Raw genomic sequence first — 20,069 nt, 5'->3', positions numbered from 1 at the left:
AGTAGATTCCCGACAAAAACGTCAGTGACTAGCAAGCTGAGGGATAAAACTGTCCCCCAGTGTGAACTTTATGCTTTAAGCGCTGGAGCAAACTATCACGTAATGTGCAAAAATGCGTTTTGGATCAAATTATTTTTTAAAAAAACCCCAAACGTAATTAAAACCAATTCTTTTCTTGAGTGTGATTTTGTTTAAAAAATGTTTGGAAATAAACCACTTGAGCAATATAAAACGAAACCAAACAAAACTTTTGAATCATCATAATTTATTTACTGTTTAAAAAGCAGAAAATCCTAGCAAAAGGTAAAAATGTTATTTAAAATTTCTTATTTTCAAAATTAAACATGCTGAAAAGGATCACTTACTTCAGTTGAAATAAAGTCAATACGAAAATTGTGCAGTGAAAAGCTTATGTAATTTGAAACAGAAAAGGCCTTTATTAGGGACAAAACTCAAGGAAAAAAACCTCACGCCAGACATATATCACAAAACTTTCTAGGATTCTCCTTTTTTAAATCCAAAGAAATTTGTAAAAAGTGTCACTAAGCATAAATCTACAAAAAATCCAAAATACATTTCTGGTAATAATTCACAGTATCCGATATTCTCATCTATGTTAAATGCAATTTTAAATAATTTGAGTTCTTTTGCCCAAAATGATAGAATTGTTCACTACCAAAAACAGACAAGAGGGAACTCCAATGAGGAGAAAAATCAATGAATTTAAAAGGGTGCAGAATCTGAAAACAAACTAGTCCCAATGTACATTTAATTGTACTTAATTGTATACTTTATTTAAATCGTCCTTCTCAGAGGTTTAATAATTTAGAATCAATAGTTCTCTTCAAAACATAATAAAATATTTACACTTTATAAAATATTAACCGATTAACAATACGGCTGTGTTGTTTATGAGTGTAACTGAAGTCCCGTAATCATGCTGTTGACACAAGCCTGGGAGGTTCGCGAAGAGATCCTTCGCAAAATGTAAATGAAGATCTTCAGACAGCGGTGTTTATAAAATAGCTCATTAATGACTTATGATTGAATCGCTCCAACCATTCGCATCATCAGATATAATAATAGTGACGAATCAGACAGGAAAGATCCTGGCTAAACCATTTGCATTTTTTTCCAGAAGTACTGAGGTCCTAATATCACCAATTCTTCTAAGTTCCTGGACATTGATCCGGAGGAGGATTCTGCAGTTCAACACCAAGGTAAGGAAAGAAACAGCATTATTATCGTTGTGAAGATATTAATAAGAAATGCGCCTTTCCCCATTTTGGAAACGGGCTCAAACTTTGACAGCGGCAGCTGGTTTTTGCAACACCCCCTTCCCATTCCGACGTGATATTACAGGTTAAAAAAAAAGTTTGTCGATCAAACTTACAGTTTGTTTGTTTGCAGCCAAAAACCTTTTAGCTACCACCACGAGTTGATTCACTTGAGCCACTTTGTTCTCACAGACTTCGAATTGAGCATTTTCTCTAACCCGCTCGTTTAGGGGAGCCTGGGGGATGGGGTTTGGGGAATAAAAAAACAGGGGGAAAAAAACGCTGCCTAAATCTCCAGGGTGGCTCTTTGAAGGGTTACTATCCTGCTGGCTTCCTTTCTCGGCTGGGCTCCGACCGCCTCCCGGGTCGCCCGGGGCTCCTTTGGAACTTGGTGGGCGGCGCCTGGGTGCGGGGTTCTCCGGGATCTAGGCGCTGAGACTTAGGCCGGGGGCAAATTTTGCTTCTGGGACCCCTTCTCTTCTAGAGGCTCCCCCGCCTCCCAGGTCCCTGCCTTTGAGCGGGTGGCCGCGTGCACGCCGACCACCGGGTGGGTGCGGCGAGTGGACGGCAGCCTGGCCCGAGCACACTAGGCTGGCGCGGCTTCCCGCTGTCCCTGCGCCGGACCAGGATTTCCAGACTTGCCCCCCGAGCGCGTTTCCCGGAGCCGAATTTAGTTTGGCCCTCTGGCGCCGCCGTACAGTCAACGCTTCTTAAGGGGGACCGGTGGTTCAGGCGGCGAGAGGGTGGGGAGTCCTCGGGGTCCAGGAGACTAGGAAGGAGAGCCGAGGTGTGCGGGAGGGACAGGCGGTGCCGCCTGCTGAGGGGACTTCATCGGCCTCAAGGCGGGCGGGGACGCGTCCACATTTTCCCGCCCCAGGTCGGGACCGCGAATGTCAGCCGGCGCCCCGAGCGTCTCGCGGGGGCCCGCGGCGCCTGTCCACGTGCTTCTGTTTAAGGAGGTCCCGCGCCCGAGGAGGACCTCCGGGACAAAAGCGCGGCCCGAGCCTGGTCCGCTCGGCTAGCGCCCGCGCCACCTTAAATGGGCACCGCGGCCGGCGCTGGGCTGCGGGCGGCTTTGCCGCGGGAGTGGGCAAAAGTTTGTGGTTCGGTGACGCCTCCGCGGGACCCGCTGGGGACGCCCCCGCGCGGCCTCCCCCGGGAAGGGGAAGCCGGGTCCCCACCGCCCAGCCCTCCCCACGCTCCAAGCCCAGGGCTCGAGCCGCCTGGGGTCCCAGGAGTGCCAGCCCCGCAGCCGGAGGACAGGCGGCCCCACCGCCCTCGCCGCCACCGCGTCACGGCCTCCAGGCGGCCCCGGCCCCGCTGCTCGAGATGTCGCCGGCGCCGCCAGGGCTCCAGGGACGTCGTCCAGGGATGTCCCCCGCCCCGCGCCCCCCGCGCAGCTCCCGCTCCTGTGCCACCCGCAGCCCGGCGGGCAGGGCCGGTGCTCCTGCCATTTGGGACAGCCGGGCTATTGTTCGGGACCCGCGGCCGCGCCGGCTCTGAGCGAGAAGCGGCCTTCCCCGCGCGGGCGGCGGCGCGGCGGGCCCGGACGGCCGGCTCCGCGCCGAGGGGGAGCTCGCAGGCACCGGGAAAAGTTGCTCGGAGGGGCGGAGGCGGTGGGTGGTGGGCGGAGGCGGTGGGTGGGGGAGGCGATAGCCCTCCTATCTCCAAAGTCGAAAGTACTCGGCGCAGTTGGCAGCACCGGGAGCCGAGGCAGCGCGGCCGCCTCCTGCGCGTCGGTCTGCGCCTCCGCCGGGAGACAGGCAGCCAGCTCCTGCCTCGTCGCCTCCGCCTCCGCGCCGGGACGAGCGCGCCTAGGGGCTGGGCGAGGCAGCCGCGCCCTGGACCCGCCACGAGGAGGAGGACCAGACCCCGGGCCCCGGCGCCCGCCGGCACCCGGGCGCACCCACCCACCGGCCGCGGCCAGCGCCCCGCGCGGCACCCGGTTCGCTGCCATCGGTCCTCCGCCGCCCTGCGCGCGTGGTGCTCGCCACACCGCTCTCCCACCGCCGGCTCTCCTCTTCCTTCTCCTCCCTCCTCCCTGCCTCCCACCCACCCCTCGCCTGTCCCTCTGCATCCTCCGCAGCCCCGCCGCTGTTGGGTCGCCGGGCTCACAGCGATTGATTGATTGATGTTTAATTTCCTGCCAGGCGGGGCCCCCCTTCCCCCGCAACCTCCCCAGCCCTCCTCCCCGCCCCCCACTCTCCTCCTTCATTGCGGTGGACCAGTCTGGCTTGGGTTTAGATCTTTCCCCCCCAACCCTCATCCCGAAATAACCCAGAGACTTCCCCTACCCCCACCCCAAATTATTATTTTGAAGGCGCTAGATCTGGGGACGGAAAGGGGGAGGGGGAGAAATCGGAAACCGAGGACAACCCAAAAGGACTCACTTTGCCTGATGACTCAACGCAACTAATAATCATCTCCCTCTCAGTGTGTCTCTCTCTGCGGCTTGTCAGTGAGTCCGGCTCTGGCTGCTGGCGGCGGCGGCCAAGAGGGGAGAGGCTGGAGGTGACAGCTTGGGCAGCCGCCGCGATTCCTCCCGCGCGCGGTCCCGGGTCCCTGCGCCTTCTCGGCTCTCGGTGGCACCGGCCCTACGGCTCCGGCCGCGCCTCCTCGCGAGCTAGCAGCCCCGCGAAGCGGCAGCCCCGGCCCGCCTCCGCCGCCTCCCAGCTCTCAGCCCTTTCTCTCCAGAACGGGTCTCCTTCCCGAAGGTGTGAAAAGGCTTTTTCAGCCTCCTTCTCTTCTCCCCTCCTCCGCCGTCCCCTCCCCCTGCTCGCTCGGGTGCCCCTTTGGAGGAGCCCTCCTTTCCCTCTCCTCCTCCTCCCCCTACCCCACCCCCTCCCCAATCATCATCATCATCATAACAACCATCTCCGCACTAGAAGACACCCTGACCCAGGACCTTAAACGTTAGGACCTGGGGAAGAGGAGAGGGGAAGGAGTAAAGAGAAAGGAAGACTAGGAGAACACTGCAAGGCAAAGCACCAGAAACTTTCCACCCTGGATTCTCTACTTTTGCTCCATGGACAGAGCCCCAGCCAGCCAAGTTACAGACAGACCGTGAGCAGTAAGTACGCGGGGCGAGGGCTCCCGCGCCCCGCTCGGGAGTTCGGGGAAGCCCCGGGTCTGGCTGCGTCCCCTCCAGGCAGCTCTCGCCCTCCGGGACAGCGCAGCCGGGAATGCGGGCGGAATCTTCCCTGCAGCCCTCCCGCGGCGTCTCCGCATCTCTCGCATCTCTCCTCTCCCCTCTGCCACCCCCACCTTGTCTCCTCGAGCTGTGGCGACGCGGCTTCTCCCACGGCGAGAGCGCCCGCGAGGATTCGCAGCGCACTTTGTTGTGCCGGGTCCCTGCTTCTTGGGGATGTCAGTGACAATGTGAGCGCCGTTTCCTAAGGTGTTTCCCCCTCCTTCTCCGTCGCCCCAAAATCCAGGGGTGCCGAGATCTGCGGGTTCCTTGAGGAGCGCGCTGCCAGCCAAGCGACCCACAGGAAAACTTTTTGGAGAGATTTTAAAATTGGGGTTGATAAAGGCTGCTCCTGCACGTAATAATTGAAATGCTCTTTTGCTTTTGTGTTTTATGCTGAAGAGTTTTTAAAAAATCACTTAGGATCGGATGAAGATAAGAACGTTCTAAAATAGTAGCCCCCCCGCCCTTGTGTTGAAGGTTCTTCTGGAGGTGGTTGTGATGAATACTTCCAAGTGTTTTTGGATACTTATGATGTGGAATTAGGGTTGATTTTGTGTAAAGTGTGTATGTGTCTCAAGACGTGCTGGGTAAAGGTAAAGAGCGGGAATTCGAGGGGTCCTTCTGCCAGGCCGTTGGCTCCTGCCCCGCCATTCACGGCGCCTTCAGCATGCGGTTAATCGGTTTCTTAGGGTCTTGTGCACATCCCCCACCCCCTCCTCGAGTGGGTGAGATAGCTTTTTCTGAAGTTCACTTCTTCCGCAACTCTGACCCCCAGACGGCGAGTCTGTCGCACCCGAGAACGGTTTATGCCCACCCCGTCCCAATGAATGGGCCACCTCTGGGCGCCCTTGGGCGCGGGCCGGCCGTCGTCACCGAGGGCTAACTCCTGGGGAGCAGGGACTGGGCAGAGTCGCAGCACCCTAAGCTCTGGGCTTCCTTTGGGCCGCCCAGGGTAAGGTGGGGACCGGCTTCCCGGCTCGGGCCCCTCGGGCAGCGTGGGAGGAAGTTTGTGTGGCTTTGGTGCAGCGCTCTGCCACTGGCCTGAACGTCTATCACGTGTGTGAGCGGTTTTCCCTCTTTTTTTTTTCCCTCCCCCTTCCCTCCCCCCCGCCCCCTCCCTAGGTCCCTGCGCGTTTTATTGCGACCTGCCGGTGGGAACTTTGTCTCCGAGTCGGAGCAGCATGGAGCGGCGGAGCGAGAGCCCGTGTCTGCGGGACAGCCCCGACCGGCGGAGCGGCAGCCCCGACGTCAAGGGGCCTCCCCCGGCGAAGGTGGCCCGGCTGGAGCAGAACGGCAGCCCCATGGGAGCCCGCGGGAGGCCCAACGGCGCCGTGGCCAAGGCCGTGGGAGGTAACAGCCCCGAGCGGGAGGCGCGAGGCCCGCGGCCCGGCGATAATGGCCCGGGTGTCAGGGTTCAGGTTGATTAGGCGCTGTCGCGGTGTAGGATTACAGGAAGTGAGCTCCAGGTTGCCAAATAATGCCCCTGTCGCCTCTCATCTGCAACTGGTAGCTTCATCTCGAGTTGAAACAAGAAAGTGGTTTACCCAGAGGGTGGCATTTTTTGGGCACTTTGCCACTGTGTTCTGAGGTGTTGGCAGGTTTATGTCACAGCCAGCTAACTGTTTCTAGATTTTCCTAGAGAGCTTTTAGTGATTTAACTCCTTTGCCTTGCCTCAGAGTGTCTGTAGTAGGGATGAAGTCTAGGGGCGTTCGCGTTGGTGGATTAGTCTTTCACGCTCAGGCTGGCCCAGGGGCCCGAGTGCCGGTGTCACTTTTGAGGTAGGACAGGGCTGAGACAATGAGTAACAACTGGAAACGTTCCCTGCCACATTTCCAGGGGCAAATAAAGAATCACCACGAATCTGTCAGCCGCGAGAGGCTTTAATGCTACTGTTTCCTATGGAGATTAAAGGCATATGCATTCGGAACTTTGTTATGAATTATAGCAAGACAGGTACAAAGAACGTAGTAGTCCTTCTGGCTCCATGCTGTTTCCCTTTCCAAGAATTTAATATTATTTACAGAAAATCTTTTGTCATTTTTGCTATTTAAACAACTGCTTTCTTTTAAAGTGGTTAAGAAAAGTAATTTTATAAAATAAAGATATGAGAAATTTACACATTTAAATATTTTGAGGTTCATGTGCCACTTGTTTAGTTTTTTTTACATATAAAATGCACAATTCTACATGGCATTAATTTTTTGTGTGTTTGAGATAAATCACTAGTTAAAATTTTTTTACTTCTGAAGGATTTTTTTTCTCTAATATTTTCAGCGGTAGCCTATTTAATATAGTTCTTTATATTAGCCTGCCTGAAATGATATAAAACCCTGGCAAAACCTAGTGATAAGCTCCAATCCCATGTTCTAAATAGTCATAGTATGTATTTCGAAGTAAATACTTAACTCTATATGTCCACTCCCTTTTAAGAAGTTAAAAACACACATTTTATAAAATAACACATTTTTAGTTTTCCTTATTTTGCTATTACTATTTCTTCATGGTGGACATTCAGGATGATTTGTCTTAGTTCCTTATATTAATCACCTCCCCTGAGAAGCACTCATTCTTGCAATTTCTAAAGCTTTAAAAAAATTATTTGGCTATAGATTGTGCCTTATGTGTCTTCCATTTGAGGGACGTGAGGATATACTTTAAGGAAGCAAAGAGCACTTGGTAGTTCGGTGACCCACTTTTTCAGAGTGGGCTTTATTAATGTGTTGTCTTGAGACTGGAGCAATCCCTTAGGACTTTTCGTATCGTTTAGTATATAAATATAAGAAAGAAAAATATGAGGTGAATATGATGGAGCCAAATGTGAGACAATATAAGTGCTGATAATGTTTGATTGAAAACCTTTTGGAAATCCTTGGAGGGGATGTGTTCTTAAAGTGGCCTGAGGCATCAAGAAAAAGCTTGGACTTAAAATTTCACTTTCTTTCTGAAGACCTAATAAAATTCACTAAATTGAAAAGACTCTCTGAACATTTTAGAATGTAATTGTTAACAATTGTGCTTCCCTAAAACAAGTTGTATTTTTTCTTTCTATATTGTATTGAACTATGAAAGAAACTACCTGGTTTTGTTGACCAGGGGTACCTTGAGTGTAAAACAGTGGTCGCTTTTCATATTTTCTGAGACTTTAATTCACATTTGACCACTTATTATAAATTTGATGCAAACTAAAATTCTTAAGTCTTGGTAAGGAATAGTAGATTTGTTTCAACAAGCTGCTTTAGTCACTTTTTCTGAGCTTTAACTTAATTTAGTAATATCAGAGTTCTTATTAGCTGCTTCCCAAACTGAAAATAGAGATGATATTATTTTGTCTCAATAAGTACCATTTATGATACTTAATAGTAAAGTGGTGAAAATAGTTTGCATATGATAGATTTTTAAAGATTCTTTTTAAAAGAAACATTTTGCTATATATAGCATAATAGATTGTTTGGAAAGATTTTAACTTTGAAAGCTTTAAAATATAATAACGTGGAACATAAAAATTTTGGGAGTACAAAGTTTTCTTATTGAATGTTAATGATTATTTTGTGGGTTTAAGTTTATGTAGTTTCCAAATGTACATTAAGATATTAATAATTTCATTTCTTTGTAGCTTTTAATCATGTGTATAAATTGGAGAAAGGCAAAGCCTTTAAAAAATCCACATTCTAAATTCTAAAATATTTTTAAAATATATTTCCTGTTAGCAGTTCTTTATAGCAGAAAGACTTTTTTTTTTGAAACATAAGGTAAATATGAAACAGATATATTTCTATCACCCTACCTCCTTTTGTTTAAATTTTCCTTATGAAGCAATAGAATAAGCATAGAAACTACAAAAATATTTATAGCTCTGCGTCATTTATTACCATTCCCAGATATATTGCAGTCTTGTCAGTGTTGTAAAGATGGCTATAATAATATGTTTTAAAAATAGAGCTCAAAATTTGGGAGGATACATTTGTTAACCTTTAGTGATTCTCTTTCTTGAAACTTCTCCCCTTAAAAATAGGGGGAATCATTAAGTTTAATTGGTCGCCCAACAAATGGCAGCTTATCCTACTGCTTTTGATAAACAGTGAGGTGAAGAAATGTTTCTGAATGAATTGGTTGCAATAGTAAATTCTGTTGCTGTTCTACTTTTTTAGGGAGAGAGTTTGCTGTGGTTTTTCTTGAGAACCAAGTGTTTGTAAAAAAACAAAAGAGAGCCATTATTTTAGTGTCTAGATTTAACTAGTTGAGGTGGTAGGTACACTATCACAGTCCTTCAAGGTTGCGCTTTAATAGGGGACTTAAAAGTTAGTGTGTTGTTTACAATGTGATTAGTTTTAGAAGACTATTAGAAAGTAGATCAGTTTTGTTTTGCCTTTCCAACACTTTCTAGGATGTTTTTGCTCTTATCTAGGCAGTGTATTTTAAAGCATGTATGTAATAAAATATAAGTGCTCAGATATGTATAACAGTCGGCTTTTATAGAAGGTCCTCAGGAAAAAAAAAGGCTAATATCTCTTTAAAAAACATATGAAGGCTGGGAGAGAGTTTAGAGCAAGCAAGAGCACCGTGGTGTTGACAGCTTTATATCCCTGCTGGGTAACATTCACTTACTAGAATTGGCGTCCCCTCTCAGCTAGTAATTCACTCCATAAGGATTTTGAAAAAGGATGATTAATGGTGGGGGAATTTATATTTGTGAAATTGTTGATTACGACTTACAGATCTATTTGAAGATTTAGAAAAAGAGAAGATTGTTAGGGATGACAAAAATAAGAATCAGATGATCCTCTTTACCACCATTAGCATAAGTACCTAAAATGTTCTGCTGTATGTGATGCTTCAGCCACGCAACCTACAGCATAAAATGAAAGTGATGCCAATCAAGGTTCCATAGGAAGCAAGGCATTCTGTTTTCCTCCTGGACTGCTGAAAGGTGCTGGCCAGTTGTGCTTTAATAGCAATAAATTATTGTGCTTCATTTATTGTTAACACAAGCATTTTCATTTTTTAATGTTGGCTTAGAGAAGAACTTTCAGACAGCTTTATTTAAACTGAATGAAGAGTGCTTGAGTATACCAGATGGTGTATTTGCTGATAGGAGGCATTAAACATCAGAAATCTTTGATATTTTTCATTTTCTTATGAATTTTGATAATTTTTTTGGTGTTAAATGTTCTAGAGTTTAGGGGAAAATGTTTAAACACTGGGAATATCTTTTAGAGATATTTGCTTTTTTTGAAAAAAATTGCTTTTTTGGGAAAAAGAATTAGTTTTTAAAATAGCAATTTAATTTTGTTGAAGAATTGTCTGTTGAAGTTATCTATAGCTAGTTGACCCAGAGTAGACCTATTCTTGCTACCAAGCAGCCCTTTCAAGAACATCACTGGCTTGTTGCAAGGGAAAAAAGTAATCATGCAATACACACCAATGTATTCTAATAGGGAAGCAAATATGATCCCAGTTGCTGAGCAGGGCCTCATTTAGAGCTGAACATTGTCTATAACAACAGTTAATTTAATAGTCTACCTGTGGAACATTTCCTTTTCGATGAAAAGAAATGCAGTTCGGGTCAGGTGTCCTCACCATATTAACAGTTGTAGAGAGACATTCGACTTTCCGAAAGGAGTGCAGATATGAAAGAGTATAGATGTTGATGTACTGAAATGTATAAAATACTTAGAAATTTAGAAACTCATTGTCAACGTCGGCGAAATGGAGAAAACTCATTAAATTTATTTTAGCCAAGGATGAACACCATTATGATTGTAGGGAGGACTCGTGTTATTACTTCAAAAGAGAAAAGATTGTATTTCCCTCTTCCATTCCACGTTTTTTTTTTTTTTTTTTTTAACAAGTGTAAGATTTAAATAGAATGACCTTAGCCTTTGGGGTCATCCAACAATCTAGACTGTCCTCTGTAGTTTTGCTGAGGTAGAAAAATAGCCCTTCTCTAAAGTGTTTTTAGTCCTCGGCCTGTTATTAAAATAAAGATATACTTGGTTAAAAAAATATATGCAATGGAACGTACACATTAAACAGAACATAGGGTATCCGCCCCTCTAAGTCCTGAGCATAATTTGATGTTTCGAGTAATTTTGGAAGCCTTATGTTCCATCAGCAGAAACCCACTGACCATTATATATTCAAGATCATCTGCAGTGAAACGTGTGTGTATGTGTATGTGTGTTGGAACTATGTCAATGTCCCTTAAGGCGTCTGTTTTTTAACCTCTGCAGAAAATAAGCAGCATCATCCTTTTTGGGGGGGTGGGTTGTGACTAGCAGAATCAGTGTGCACATCTTAGATATCCCGTGTTATTCTTCTCTCCTTTTTTGAATATATATGTGTATATATGTTTGCCCTTCTGTCTCTGGAGGGAGAGAAACAGACTCATCACCGTTTATTAGACATCTAAGAATATAAATTTAAGTTATCTTAAGAATATGGAAGTCAGTTTTATTCCAGGCAAGACAGGGTAATTATTTGATGTATCTGGCAAGGTATATCTGGTAAGCAGTCAAGTTTGGTGGTTCTACTTGGATAATTTAACACCCTTATTTTTCTTTTTTTAAAAAAAGAATTTGGTGTAGAGACAGTTTATATGCATATATAAAGAAAGATATATTAAATGAACAGGGCTAGATGAATTCCAAATTGTATTATTTTCTTTGGTCTTTTTAGAGTTTTTAGGTTTCTGTTGAAGTAAAAATGACCCAATTTCTCACCATTAAAAAAGTTTCTTGTAACTAATAACCTCACGTTAGGTGCGTAAAGTATGTACATAATTTGTTTTATTTCAGGAAACCAAACTTTATCCTACATAGCATGTAAATAAATAAAAAGTCCTTTATGTTCTTTTCTCTAAGAAGTAGACTTTTTTTTTAACCTATATAACTAATGTGTGGTAACGTAATAGTTTTTACTCTCTTCCTTGCATGAATGCTGAGATACAATGGCATTTGGAACATATTTAAAGATGGAGCATTTGACAAAAGTTGTATGTGTAACAGTTTGTCAGTGAAAAGTGACAAGTGGGAAATGACAAATGAAATGTTGGCATCATCACTCTTTATTTTGATAAAAATGTCTCAATTTGCAGTGATATAATACTGTTTCATATTATTTCATGAGTTGTGTGAGATGCATAAGGGGAATTTAGATTTTGTGAACGGAAAATTAGCAGCCCAAACTCTCTTTTCAGAAGCTTTGGCAGCAAGTTCCCCCTCCCCCACGCCCCAGGAATAAGAACAGCAGTGAAATGTTGGATCCAACCCATACATTTTAACTCATTATATTTTGGAAAAAAAAAAAAAAGAAAGAAAGAAAAGAAAGAAATAACTGAAAATGGTTTCAAGTAGGAGACCTTTATGCTTAACTCAAAAAACCGAAGAAGAGAATTTGCCTTTTAATTTGCATTCTTTTCTTTACAGCCGTTTTAAAATGAGTGATTTCCCTCTGCTGTCTTTGATTGCATGGGGCCTTTCTCCCTTCCAATCCCCAGTGCTCTCCAGCATTAATTTAGGGTGCCAGTGAGGAGGGCTGTGAATTCTTTTTATTTTAAAGTGTGATAGAGGTTTGCAAATGTCTATGTGTTAAAAATGGATCTTTATATACAAAGAATTCATCATCCTACTACTTACGGGTAATGTGATAGATATTTCAAAGTCAGAGTAGACGGCCCTGAGTGGAATTGAGGTATGAGTTAAAACAAAAGCCAGTTGAGGACTTACAGATTTCCAAAAAAGCACAGAGGTAGCCTCTGTAGTGTGTTATTTTCCATTTTCTGAAGTCACATTGGTTCCCTTATTGTCAGCGATCAACCAAACATTTATTTTCTTCTTTTACATGAAACAAGCCCCACAAGTCCTTCATGCTACACAGTGTTTATGTAAAAATGTTCCATGGTGGAGTTTTCAAAATCATCGAATTCTATATAATTTTTTTTGCTTTCAATTAGCAGAATTGTTTTGCTGTTTAATAACAAGTGATTTAAAAAATTGTGGTAAAGTCAGTATAATTAAGTGGCGGTGACAGGCTGCGTCAGAAATTGTCCTCTACAATGTGTGTCTTTTGCTTCTCATTTGCAAAGTTACATGTTCCATATTTTTAAAAAACTAGGTAAAAATGCCCTTTTATGGATTAAATGTAACTTAGATATATAATTATGGCAATTGGGTTTATGGCGTGTATTTTTTCTGTTTTTAATTGATGTGTATACTTTTAAAACTTAAAAATTAGTGAATATTAAAGTTACTAGTTTGACAAATGCTTGAAAGGAAGAAAAAAGCATTAATAAAAATTTTAAGAATTTGAACCTTGTAGGAAAGTTATCAGCAAATTATGGCAGTCTTGTATTGTAGTAAGAATATTCTTTTTTTGTGGTTATGACATATTAGGATAGTAAAACTCTCGGGGGAAGTATATTCCAATTTTAGTTGCTCCTGCTATTATTACTGTTTGCTGGTATATAAGGCAAATTGGGTTCTGCCCTCAGCTAGTTGCCTTATCATTGGAATGGATTTTTATCTTAGCACGGTGGGTTATTAAACTGTAGCATAACATAACAACAAAGATCAAAAAGTTAAAGGGAAACCCTGCCAGCTGCCTTTCATGAAGAGAGGCATTTTACACCAGAGGAACTGTGCGGTGTCCACTGATGGTTGCAGAGTTATTGAAATGTGCACAGCAGCTCAGTAACTTTCTTTGTTTTGTTGAAGACTTGCACAAATATGAAGAAAAATTAATAGAGACTCCAGTTAGAGCAAATGTTTTCCAAAGCACTAAGATCTGACAGAGGTGATTTGCATTTTTCATAGAAACAATTTGAATTTCATCACGTTAAGCACAGATATCTTTTTCTTTCTTTTAAAAATATTTTTTACTTGTTTTTATATTTGGCTGGAAAGCAAGTATATCAGTTCTTTTATAACTGAATCTGATTGATTTTCAAATTTCTTGATTATTTCCCATATTAAAATTGCCTATTTTTATTGCATTTGTTCCAATTATTTATACATATAAGGAAAGGCAAAACTGATAGCTTATTAGGAAAATGCCTTCATAGCAAAGCTCTTCAAATAGCAGCGTTTTCGAAACGTTATTTTTTTTGGTTAACAGAACAAGAACTTTCTTTTTTCATAATCCAGAGATGCTAACAGAGCAGCATGATAAATGTCTCTTTAAGTGTCGTAGTAAAAGAAAATGACTTGCCTTCCGAGGCAGTGGAGAGTGTATGTTGTTTTGGACCCATTTCCCAAGCAGTGATCGAAAACAGATTACAATAACAATTACACAGTCAGAAGATGCAATATCCATTTCTGCTTTAATTGAGTGAAAGAATAATGAAAACATCATTAAGAAAAATGAGGTGGACCTGTCACGCAGTGTACAAATTTTTAGTCTCGGAGAAGATGCAGAATAACGGAAGTGCTTTTCACTTACTTTGCCGTGTTGATTAGCCAAAATCTGTTTTGAGGTGAGACCATTTGATTCTTGCTCCTCCCTGGGAAGTTCAGAGAGGGGCCCCTGGGAGGTGGTTGCTCAGGAGACATTAAAAATGCTCACCGATTTGTCTTCATACAGAGTTTGAGAAGGGAAATCACATTTTCTCACATTCTCCCCGAGGTATAACTACCTCCTTTCTTTTTTTTTTTTTTTTTTTTCTCACCTGTGTAAATGGAAGTCAAAAGTAATGAATGTTTCTTTTGGTACAAAGCCCTGCAAGTGAGGGTTAGGTGTGGTTCCTGGGCCTTCTGTTCCTCCTTCTCTGGAAGTCCTAACCAGGCTGAAGGGGACTGGGAGAGGGTTGAAGATGAATAATGAGCCCCCTTATTTCTTCTCAGCACACATGGGGCTGGGGGGGGGGGCCCGAGGTTCCACGTGTACACATCGCCTGACATTCACTCAGGTGACATGAACTGTCACCTGAGATGCACAGGCTCTGGCCTCGATTTGCAATCATTGGAACCATTCAATCGATAATCCTTCACAGTGCTGAGCCCTCATTCCCCAGAGGGGAGCTTTCAGCAACTTGGAGCCAACCGGCTGGCAGCAGCCAAAATCAGTGGCTAGTTTTCTTTCACTTGGAGCCGTATTTCTTTCTCTGTTCGTGGAAACTGTGAGCTCTTGAAAACTTGGGTGATGACAGTGGAGTTGAGCCCAGACACTGGAGTTAACCCTTGCTCATTGCAGGGGTACTAAAACCACAAATAATGTTGGCTGTCAGAGCAGCTGGAGTGCAAGGTTGGACCTGGTTGACAGATTTAGGGGAGAATAGTTCTTTGATCTGTAGCTAAAAGTTTTCTTGGGTTCAATATTTAGAAACCTTTCTGAGGGTGGCAAATGAAAGGAATAAGATAGACAGTAAACTCTTCTGGGTAGAAGTCTCATAAGCCCAGGACTGTCCCAAGCATAATCCTCTTCAGAGTGGAGTTTATATCAAACAGCTCGGAAGGCTTTTTTGTTGTTGTTGAGGAAGATTGGCCCTGAGCTAACATCTGTTGCCAATCTTCCTCTTTTTGCTTGAGGAAGATTGTCCTTGAGCTACCATCTGTGCCAATCTTCCTCTATTTTATGTGGGACGCCGCCACAGTGTGTCTCGACGAGCAGTGTGCAGGTCTGCACCCGGCATCCCAACCTCTGAACCCCCAGCCACGAAGCAGAGCCTGCGAACTTAACTGCTGTGCCACCAGCTGCCCCATCAAAAGGCTTTTTTTTTTAAAAAAAAAAAAATTCAGTTCAGAGAGTCTAGTTAATAGCACCTTCATTAAAATACTTTTGTCAGCAAAGGGTTTTTCAGTTTTAACATTTACATAACCTAACAGCGTTGACAAATACCACGAGCTTTAAGGGTCTATTAGTGGTTCCGTTTTTTCTGGACTTCATAATTTAAACCTAAACATTAATTCTGGGTGGAACTTGGCATAATGTCTTTTTCCCTTGGAGGGAATTTTTGTTGTACAATAAAAAAAAAGGTATTTTTTTTTCATATAGTCACCTTCTCCATGTTTCCCCTCCCTTGAGTAAATAGCAGTTAAATAGTCAAGGTTTTAAAAGGGCTTATTTAATTCAAAAAAAAGGAGTGATTATTATAGGTGAATTTAACAATTTTCCATTTGTTCACATTGCAAACTAGTACTTTTGATATTAACAATAAAGATCTGTGAGGTTGATAATGCCATGAAAATATTTTTTCCTCTCTGTCTCTGGATACTAAAAAGCCATGTGGTAAAATTTTTTTATAAAATCATGTTTAATGACCCTTGAAACTTATAAATCAGTTACTTGTCTTCTTTATTAGAAGCTGAGAGACATAAAAAAATATTTTATTCTATGTCACCTGCAATTATCACATTGACTAGAAGGAAAAATGTTGGAATCTCACTATTAAGTATAAAGTGACTGAATTTCCCAGTAGTAGTTATTGTGAAAAATATTCTTAAGGTAGGATTCTTAAAATGATCTTTTCTATATGTTCATACGATGTTAAAGAAGAATTATTGTAGGAATCTGACAAGGTGTTTGTGAAATTAAGAAATAAGTGAAGAAACCTTGCAATGATGCTTTGTCACATGAAAACCAGAAGGTGTTCAGAATTGCTCGTGAAGGTGCGTGCCTGGAGAAGAGGAGAGTGGGGCTAAGCCAGAGGATTCCTGAGGTTTGGCCTAGCTTTCAGCTTCCGAGGCTCCATTCAGACAAGATTTTGTCCTATAAATTTGGCAGATGTAGTGTTAGAAGACCAAACGCCCTTTAGTATGGAGGGAGTATGAGAGGAGCAAGTCGCTCTCTGAAAGGGAAGTTATCACACATTTAAGATCGGAGTAAAGGCACTTTGCCAGCGTAAATCAGGGGATCCTGATTATTTTCCTTCTCAAAGGAATCCCCAGGTAACGTTCAGCAAAACTAACTCTATTTACAGGCCCATTCACATAGTAAGGTTAAGCCTAAAGCACATTTTTACAGCTAACTTATAAAACCCCCCAAACTGGAGCTTGCTATTGAAAGCCTGCCAACGCTGTCCCAAACGGTCATTAGTTCCCAAGAGACTTTGAGAAGAAAAAGGACTGTAGGAAAATGCCGTGACTTCAGTAAGAGCCATTTTGTTGCACGTGTGTATCTTTTTTGCCGCCATGGCAAACCTGTCTGGGGGCTGACCTGCAGTTCAGGACTGATACTGCACACTCTCCCGTGGAAACGTATAGAGTTCCAATTAGGACAGGGTCAAAGGATAAATGTACCTCTTTTCACACTGTTCCAAGTGGTTAGTGGAAAACAAGCTGCAAAGTAATTCCCTCGGCCCCCCAATAAAAAGATTTATAGGAAAATAATTCTCAGGCCCATAATGGGACTGTTGTAGGTTTGTGTTTGATATTTATAAGACTGAAATACAGTCCATGTACCCAAACTAAGCATTTATTGTAAACAAGTTAACTGCCAAGAGCTTATATTCTGTCAAACATAATTATATTGAAGATTGATGTCTAGCTGGAGTTGGAGGGAGACAGTTCTTTTCAACCAGGGGAAGCTTCTGAGATGCAGCTCTCTTCTCCTTTGCGACGACTCAGGGAAGTTGTCTTTCTCACAGCCAGCCTCTCAGATATACAATAAACACAGGCTTGCTCTTTGAAACATATCTGTTTGTCGATCCTACTTCTCCTAACAAAATAAAGACGTGAACTCATACTCTTGGAAACTGTTAGGTAGATTTCCTTCCGTCATCTTTATCAAGATCTGGGCAGCGGTGGGGCTGAGATGAAGTAGCTGTTCTCCCTGTGGCAGGCAAGGCCTCCTTGGCCCCACTGGAGTTCGCCTGCAAGCCTAATCCTGTACCTCTAAGTTCACCCCAAAAGGAGCCCTTTTCTCCTTTAATGCACCGTTTGAAAAAGAGTCTTTGACTTGTCTTCCTGTTATTTTGTGTTGAGCTCCTGAGATCAGAACTCTTTTGAAACTGTGGCCTTTTGGGGGAGGGGGAGAAGTGACTCTACTAGGCTCCATTTTGTGGCTCACAACTTAAAGAATGTATGAATCCAGGGAATCCAGGGAAATAAATCTTTTTGAGTTTCATCTGTTTAGTATCTGGGATTATCTCAAATTTAAAATGGTGCGGTGCTTTTCCAGGTTTTTTTTTTTGCTTTAAGGAAGGTAGAAAATTATATTCTCTTTGGCATAAGAATTTATCACTTCTTTTTGTTTTTTTTCAAGAGACAAATCACTTTGGGCTTTGGTGACACTTCTGAAAGAGTTAAAAGTGTCATAGTCATAACATTCCTCCTTTGGCGGAGTGGTATATCCTTTGGATAACATTAAGAATGAACAAAAGATTTTCAGTGGTTTTATTGCAGTGACTTAAATGGTCTCTTTAGGTTTTTTAATATTAAATTTAATATTTTCTTTTGGAAATTATATAAATTATAAAGATGACAGAATCATAAAGTGAAAAAAGTAATGTACTAGTTTCTCTGTTCTGTTTTTCTTATTTAAGTAATTGCTATAAATTACACAGGTACATATATACTTAAAATATCTTGTCTGGGAAGCATTCCATTAGTGGGGATCTGGGTTTCCCCAGTCTGAATGCCGGGTTTTATTAACTTCATCTCAGTCACAATAATAATATCCTCTGTGCTGCAGTCCAGAGATCTCCTCGTGCCCTTAGGGAAGTGCAGAATACACACTATGATTTTGACTTTCTTGCTCTCTCTCCTCCTGTTCCTTTCTTTTTCTCCTCCCAGTGTTAGTTCCCCCTTTCAAGGGCTTGGTTGCTGTTATGTCTCCGTGGAGGCCTTTGCTGGGTTCCAGAATGAGAGTGGCTTTCAGTGGTGGGGACAGGATGGTGACAGCTGCCTGTCTGCTTCGGCTTGGCTTTGTGAAATCTGCATTCATTTCACAGTGACGATTTCTACACGTCTATTAAATATCCATACATGTTTTGCTGTTTGAACCCCAAGCATAGACAGTAGGATTTGCTTTTGTAAGGGAGAAAGCCTTTTATTTTTCCCTATAAAATCTTTACCTTTTCAGGTTTTTATTTCATAAAAATCTCTCCCCTCTAGTATGATTTCCTTTGGGGCTTTGCACCAGTGTTTGATCTCAATTTTTAATAATTTTGGTGAGTTAAACTCCCCAAAGAAAACATGCTCGTGCTATGAAATATTCCCACTAGAAATCTGGGTAGTCTTGTCTTATTGAGAGCCGAGCGCCTGATTCCTTTATTAATTCCTCGCTGGAGAACCTCAGCACAGTTAACCTTTCCTTGACACGACACCGGAGAAATTAATCAAGGGGTTTTATTTTAATTGTTAACTTAGATAAAATAACATTTAGGCACATCTCAAAACCTGAGATAATGAAGAAAATGTTAGTATAAAGACAATTTTATTGACTTCTTTTTTGACTCATGGGACTCTGACTTGCAAATAGCTTTCCAGAGAGGATAATGAGGGTGAGGGGAGTAGCAAATACATCTCCACTTAAACACTGTTCAAAACATTATCCTCTCAGAAACATCCAGAATAAAATTTTACTTAATGGAGCATAGAAATCCTGGTATTAATGAATTATAGTATAGTCATTTTAGCATGCCAACTTAATAATGTATGCATTTCTAACCCACTGTGAAAGGAACCTCAAGAATTTAGCTTTGAACTAAGGGGTACTTCAACAACATGCCTTATGTTTGAACTCCTCTGTAATCTACAAAGTTGCATATTCTACTTTTTTTTAAAAAAAATTTGTGATTCTGGGACGAATCAGCTTTTTATGTCTCTGTGGTTACTAAATTTAGAAAGGAAGCTGCAGTCCTTCAGTGCAGGCCATGGGGAGGACTGCAGAGAAGACCCCAGGGTTCCAGGTGCGCCCAGTCGCAGAGCACAGTGCTGCTACTCACTTGAGCTGTACACCGGTTGACTCAGATGCCATCGTGGTGATAAACCAACAGTTTCTGTCCCCAGTGGTCGTGCACAGCCCTGTGGTCTGGCGCATTTTCCCTGGGGAACGTGGAGTGAGCTCTGGACCCGCCTGTGCGGATCGGTTCCTAGAAAGCCGTCCTCGCTGGCTGCTGCCGAATGCCATAGAGTAGGGCCAAAGACATGTGGAGCTTGGCAGCTGGGGAGTCAGGGGGAAAAACCAGAACCGACACTACCTATCAATGGTGGTTATTAATGTCTAGCTGCAATTAGCATCTTGTTAAACTGAACCAACCTTTATTTGGGGCCTGCCGTAGGTCAGGCTTGGGGGTGGAAGGGGAGATGGGGAGTGCAGAAGACTTGTCTATGTCCAGCCACGTTGGAGAAGGAAAAGGTGGGCCTCTCATTCACTCGAACTGGCCATTCCTGACATCAGGGGGTTTTGTTCCTTGAGTCAGGTTTGCTATGGCCCAGTTCCCAGGCGTTGCTCAGGCTTTTTTGTTTAGCTAGGTAGCCACACTGTCCCTCTGTGAAATCCTGATCTACAAACTGCTAGACTAGCCTGATCCTGCCACCGTGTTTCTGTAACTGAGGAGTATTGAGAGGGCTGGAGTTTTTCCTTCAGCCTTCAGGGCTGACTTCAGGTTGAGCTGTAATCCCAGTTTGGGACAGGCCTGGAATCAGAGGTCTGGAAGGCCAGAGCC

General features: G+C 43.3%; 1 protein-coding gene and 1 long non-coding RNA gene across 5 annotated transcripts in view; one reads left to right on the top strand and one right to left on the bottom strand.

Moving 5' to 3' along the window:
* Window positions 1–1,061: 1,061 nt before the first annotated feature.
* Window positions 1,062–3,805, bottom strand: LOC124238619 (uncharacterized). The gene is made up of 3 exons (XR_006888342.1): window positions 3,668–3,805; window positions 1,394–1,513; window positions 1,062–1,202 (listed from the first exon to the last, which is right to left on the bottom strand). It is a non-coding gene; the product is annotated as an uncharacterized LOC124238619 (long non-coding RNA).
* LOC124238618 (DNA-binding protein SATB2-like) overlaps window positions 1,139–20,069 on the top strand; it is a 182,111-nt gene continuing 163,180 nt past the window's right edge. Inside the window, exons 1-3 of one of the 4 annotated variants that reach the window (XM_046659787.1) lie at window positions 3,856–3,991; window positions 4,195–4,347; window positions 5,590–5,817. In XM_046659787.1, coding sequence (XP_046515743.1) covers window positions 5,649–5,817 — 169 coding nt within the window. In that variant the 5' untranslated portion in view covers window positions 3,856–3,991; window positions 4,195–4,347; window positions 5,590–5,648. Of the gene's footprint in view, window positions 1,221–3,855; window positions 3,992–4,162; window positions 4,348–5,298; window positions 5,420–5,589; window positions 5,818–20,069 lie in introns of those variants that run through there. The other 3 variants (XM_046659785.1, XM_046659789.1, XM_046659788.1) reach the window with 3 other exon arrangements.

The sequence above is a fragment of the Equus quagga genome, chromosome 4, assembly GCF_021613505.1.
Source record: "Equus quagga isolate Etosha38 chromosome 4, UCLA_HA_Equagga_1.0, whole genome shotgun sequence".
NCBI classification, from domain to species: domain Eukaryota; kingdom Metazoa; phylum Chordata; class Mammalia; order Perissodactyla; family Equidae; genus Equus; species Equus quagga.
This window is presented reverse-complemented; position numbering and strand designations above follow the sequence as displayed.